The sequence below is a fragment of the Geospiza fortis genome, unplaced genomic scaffold (genome assembly GCF_000277835.1).
Source record: "Geospiza fortis unplaced genomic scaffold, GeoFor_1.0 scaffold1, whole genome shotgun sequence".
Classification (NCBI taxonomy): Eukaryota; Metazoa; Chordata; class Aves; order Passeriformes; family Thraupidae; genus Geospiza; species Geospiza fortis.
The window spans coordinates 2,366,592-2,372,061 of NW_005054320.1; the positions used below are offsets into that span (position 1 = coordinate 2,366,592).

At 44.6% G+C, this 5,470-nt stretch overlaps 2 protein-coding genes across 2 annotated transcripts in view; both read left to right on the forward strand.

The window, feature by feature from the left end:
* Positions 1–4,130, forward strand: part of GTPBP8 (GTP binding protein 8 (putative)) — an 11,154-nt gene extending 7,024 nt beyond the window's left edge. The window contains exons 2-7 of the mRNA XM_031056701.1: positions 5–24; positions 502–632; positions 978–1,077; positions 1,480–1,598; positions 2,044–2,167; positions 2,766–4,130. Coding sequence (XP_030912561.1) covers positions 5–24; positions 502–632; positions 978–1,077; positions 1,480–1,598; positions 2,044–2,128 — 455 coding nt within the window. The 3' untranslated portion in view covers positions 2,129–2,167; positions 2,766–4,130. The remainder of the gene's footprint in view (positions 1–4; positions 25–501; positions 633–977; positions 1,078–1,479; positions 1,599–2,043; positions 2,168–2,765) is intronic.
* A 574-nt stretch (positions 4,131–4,704) lies between these two features.
* Positions 4,705–5,470, forward strand: part of TAF13 (TATA-box binding protein associated factor 13) — a 2,971-nt gene continuing 2,205 nt past the window's right edge. Inside the window, exon 1 of the mRNA XM_005420634.2 lies at positions 4,705–4,776. Within this exon, the coding sequence (XP_005420691.1) occupies positions 4,705–4,776 (72 nt within the window). The remainder of the gene's footprint in view (positions 4,777–5,470) is intronic.

Genomic DNA, 5,470 nt, shown 5'->3' on the forward strand with positions numbered 1-5,470 from the left:
GAAGTTAGAGTGTCAAAAACTCCGGTGAGTGACGTTTTTAACTTCCCTCCCTTTGGGTCGTAAGCTGGTACCAGTGCAGAGGATAGGGCTGAGAAGGGTGGGAGGGAACAAGCTCTTGAGTAGCCTGAAATGACAGAAAGTGCCAGCTCTGGTAGTCATCCTCATGGCTAGCACTGGCCTTGCTCTAGCCCAGGAAGAGGCAGAAGGAACCCAGCCTAGCTCTTCAGGCAGGTGAAGGAGCTGCACTACCTGAGCAGGTGTGCTGTAAAGGCCTTTGAGAAGAACCAAGCTTAGAGACCCATAAAGGTATTTTTAGTACATTTTGTGATTAGAGCCATGTAGGATTGCTACACAGGTAGGAGACTGGGCAGTTTAAAGCATTCTGTGGGGGCAGGAGTCTGGTATAGAGATATTTTGCAGAGCACCTCCTAGTACAGCGCTTAAAGCAGCTTTTTTAGAAACCACCCCTGTGCTTCATCTTGCCTCAAATCCTCTCTTCAGGGCCACACCAAGAAGATGAATTTCTTCAAAGTAGGGAAGTACTTTACTCTGGTGGATATGCCAGGATACGGCTATCGCGCCCCGCAGGACTTTGTTGAGATGGTGGAGGCCTATCTGCAGGAACGGCACAAGTAAGGGACCTACCTGTACCTCAGCACAGGGAAAGCCAGACTGACACCCCTGTACAGCATCATGTAATGAGGGGAGAATATGCAGAGGGGTAGCTTCTTCCATCCATTAGTTCTGACATCATTTCCCTGGAAGTTTCTGCCTTGTCACTCATTAATGCTCAGATAGGTCAAAAGAGCAAGAAAGATTGAGGTGCTGCTCCATGCTGACCCTTAGTTTCCATGCATGACTTTTCTTACCTCTTCCTATCCCCAGATCCCATTTACTTGTTTTTGCTTATGAATTTGGAAGCAGCAGAGCAGGCATGAAATAATGGTGACAATTACTGTTGCTTGTATTTCTGGCAGCTTGAAGAGGACTTTCCTATTAGTTGATGGTGTAGTTGGACTCCAGAAAACAGATCATATTGCAGTAGAGATGCTGGAAGAGTTTGGGATTCCTTATGTGGTAGGTAATGCTTCATTCTTGGGTTGGTTATAAGGTACAGGTAATCTAGAAAGGTACTGTCCACCTGAGCTTATGCAAGTTGACCTACCTAAGCAGTAACCTGTATTGTCAGTAAAATAGGTTTATCATGTGTTGAGGGAGACAAATGGGATTTAAGAGGGGTTTTTATGTGGTTTATTAAATATGGGGTTTTTTTCAGCACTCAGCTTGAGCAGCTTGGAAAGGTGCATCCTTATGCAGGCATAGTTCTGGTGAACGGTGTTAGACTATTTTTTCCCCTAAATATGACCAGAGCTTTCAGACTGCTTTGTAAGGCAATCTAGGACTCTTACAGATGTTCCAGCTTAACAGCAAAATAATCTTACTTTCTTCTCTGAATCCTCCCTTTCTGGATCCATGCAGATGGTGTTAACAAAAATTGATCGAGCATCCAGGGGATTATTGTTAAAGAATGTACTGGAGATCCAGGAGTTTGTAAAGGACAACACACAGGGATGCTTTCCTCAGCTGTTCCTGGTCAGGTAAAGTTCCTCTCCACTGCTGCTGTTGCGTTTCTGGTGATGAGTTCAGTAGGGCAAGATACCTAACACAAATCTGTATGGTCTAGAGGCAGCACCTCTCTGTGCCCCAAGGACAGAGGGTGGGCTGCTGACAGGGAAATGTCCCGTCCCTTCTTTCCCCCTTCTCTGCAAGTGAGTGAAGTTTGTTTTGAAGGGTGCTTCTTCCTTTGGCCTTTATCAAAGCAGGGCAGCAATTCCTGTGCTGCATGGTAGCAGGCTTTTCCATTTTATTTGGAGCTCTGGTAGCAGTAAGAGCTGCAATTGTTGGATTACGGAGCCAAAGTGCAGGCTTTTCCCAAGGTGTACTCTGAGATGTGTAACTGAGCACAGCCAGTGGCTGTTTGTCTTTATTACTCCAAGACACATCAGTATGTGGCACTGAACATCTATGCCTCTGTTTCCACAGTGCTGTGGAGTTCTCAGGGGTTCACTTGCTCAGGGGTTTTGTAGCCCATGTTACTGGAAACCTGCCCACTGTAGAGGCCAGCTGAAAAGACCTGCTGATGTGCTCGGCTTATCAGGAACAAAAGGTACCAAAAACAGAGGTCTGGGGTTTTTGTTGCAAATAACCCAAGTTACTATATGGTATTTTTGAATAAATTAGTATTTATAAAGCTAATTTTTTTCTTTATTAGATTCATCTGTTCAGGAAGTTTGCAAGGTGAATTAATCCAGATTATTATAAAACTGTTTCATAAAACCTACATGATTGTGCTAAGGAGAAAAAAAAGTAGGTAACCTCCATAGAGAAGGGAAGTTTTAATACAGCATTTCCTCTCCCTACACTGAAATGTTTAAAAATCTACTACTCCATGCCTAACCTCTGCTATATTTAGGATACTAGAGACAGTCTAGTAATATCGTTAATAAAGAGGCATTTAATCTAGGGAAGAAAATCTACAGTCCTAACATTAAGCAAACTGTATTGCCCATTTGAACTGTATGATACACAGAGATTTACTTCTCTCAGCTGGGGTTGGGGTTAGGATAGCAGGTAGGTTGCACCCCCTGTGCAACCTACCTGCTCTAAGGCCATGCAGAGTGGAAATAGCCAACCTGTTATCTGTGAAGGTGTGTTTGATGTCTTGTATATTTTACTTTTGTAACTATTCTGTGTCTTGTGTTCAGTAGGTGCAGCAGGACAGCATGCCTTGCTTGCAGACATTGAGTTGTCCCTGTTCCACAAGGATGAAGGAAAGAACACATCTTTTATGGGATCTGCTTTTCCAGGAGTGTTGGCTTGAAACAGAGTGGAATAAAAGACTGACATCTAGAGGAGCCCTATCCTGCACACTGTCATGAGTCAGTGCTGCACCTACCTTCTGCTTTGAGATCCAGCATGAATTTCTGTGGCTCCACGTGGATGAAATGCCAGATCTGAGGCACACCATCCATGATCTGTATCGGCTCTACCCTGGCAGCTGAAGCACAACACATGTGTCCTGTACACTTTAGGGGAACTGCTTCCCTCAGCAGCTGTGTCTGTCTAAGAGCACTTGAAACTGTCCAGTTAAAAGGCAGAACTGGGAAAAGGACAGCCATCAATAGCAGCACTCGTACAGGAGAACTGAGTGTGAAGCTATGAAGTGCCTGTGTCAAACCCTGGCACTCAATCTTTGCCAGGTCTTAATGTGGCCAAGTGTGGTTATGCAGTTGTCAGTTACTTGCATTAAGTGTTTAAACCTCAAGAAAGAAAAGTTCTTTTCTAAATCACTCTGACAGTGCAAAAGGACTAGAAATACCACTTTCTTTCACTATGCAATTTCTTGTAACACACTAGACATGAGACAAGATCTGTTTTCGGCATACATATAGGAACAGGAGCATGTGATGAATGCAGTAAATGTGGCTCTCTAGCTTCTGCATCTTAGTGATCAAACCTGTAATTCTGTTAATATTTTATCTCTAATCCCAAAATGCTGCAGGGCAAACAGCCCAAGAGATGCAGATCCTAGAAATGGAGTAGTAGCTATACAGATGGAACAGGTGAAAGTGAACACTTCAGGAAGGGCCTTTTTGTAGAATCTTTAAGCCAGGATCTTCCAGAAACATCGATCTCGTCAAGGCTGTAATTTTCAGGGCCTCAGCTTTGACTGAAGAGCCTCTGAAAATAACTCTGAATATGCAAAAACAGTGCAGTTATGGTTTAAGTCCCTCCTAAGAACAAAACCCCTTAAATTTCATTACAACCCCTTACAGTGCTAGGAAGTCTTTTACTAACCACTTAAATGCATTAAATACATCCTGTTAATCCATTTGTACAAACAAACTGGATGTGTGTGCATGGAACATTAGGTACCATCTTCTCCAGAAGAACCAGTTTTATCTCTGGACACATCTTGGTTTTATTCAGAAGTGCTTCAGATACTGGAATAACTCCTGCATTTTGGTCAGCCATTGCAGGAGCCAATACTACAGTTTGATTCTTGAGTATGACAATGCCCCTGTGACAAAATGGTAAATAAAATCAAGTCCTCTCCCTAAACAGTAAAACTTGGATTTAAGTGCCTTTATGGAAACAGGCTTTGGGAAAGCAGGTGTCTTGACACACTACTGGACTTTTTTTTGCCAGGTTCTTAAGGAACCAGCTGAGTTGCAAAGTGAGGAGCTGCACTTTCTCAGGCCAGGGACACAAAAGATCTCCCTTTCTTTCCTCCTCACTGATGAGTGGTGGGTGGACCTGGCAGCATACAGATACAGTAGAGCTCATTTCAGTTTTAAATTCAACCGTCTTTAGTTGTTAGCAGTGTGTAAGCTTTACTTAAGGCTCCTGCCATTATGTGGTAAAGCTATGCCTATTCTACAGCTGTTTACATAAATTATGTTGAATATTAGCTTCCATGGAAAAGGATTTCACCTTGTGCATCTTCCCTGGTCTTTCAGCAGTACAATCTCCATTTATTTCCTCTACTCTGTCTTGTGTCTGGTCTGGTGTGTCATCACAATCCTGACACTACAAAGGCAATATTTTTGCAAGTGTCCAAAATTAGAATGCTGCAGTCTGGACAGGTGCACTAGTAGATCAGTAAAAACTGGTTAAACAATTGAGCTCAGAGCATAGAAGCCAATGGGTCATATGCCAGTTGCATGGCAGTTACAAGTGGAACACAGCAAGGATGCATTCTGGAATGTGTCCAGTGTAACATCTCTGAGTAATCTGGAGGAAGTGCATTGCTATCAAACGTGCCTAGGGCACCGAACTGGGGGGGAACAGTGGACATACTCATGGGCAGGGCTGGAGCAAAGGGGCTGACAGCAACTGTATGAAATACAACAGGACTGGAGCACCTCCCCTACAAAGACAAGTTGAGAGAGTCAGGTGCTATCCAGAAGGTGGAAACCTCATAGCAACCTTCCAGTATGTGAAGGGAGCCTAAAGAGAAGCCAGATGGGGCCCATCAGAAACTGTAGTTTTAGGACAAGGGGGAATGGGTACAAACTGAAAGAGGGGACTTACCTTGGGCAACCTGGTCTCGTGGGAGGTGTCCGTGTCCACAGCAAGGGGGTTGGGATTACATAGTCGTTAAGGGCTTTTATTCCAACTCTTTTACATTCTATGATTTTGTGAGCATGGGCAAGCGTGCCTCGCTGAAGGGAAGGAAAACCCCTGCCAACCGAAGAAACCGACTGTGAAAAGCCACCCTTTCTGACCTCGTGGCTGACCCTCTTTCGAGCAGAGGGGTTAACAGACACCTCCCGAGCTCACTTTCAAACCACGCTATCCCGATCTGGCAATCCAACAATGAATGTCATATCTAGGTTTGGGGAGGGCTACCAGACCTACGCCGCGGCCCCACGGCGCTGCCCTCCGCCCAGGCAGCCCCCGCAGCGCC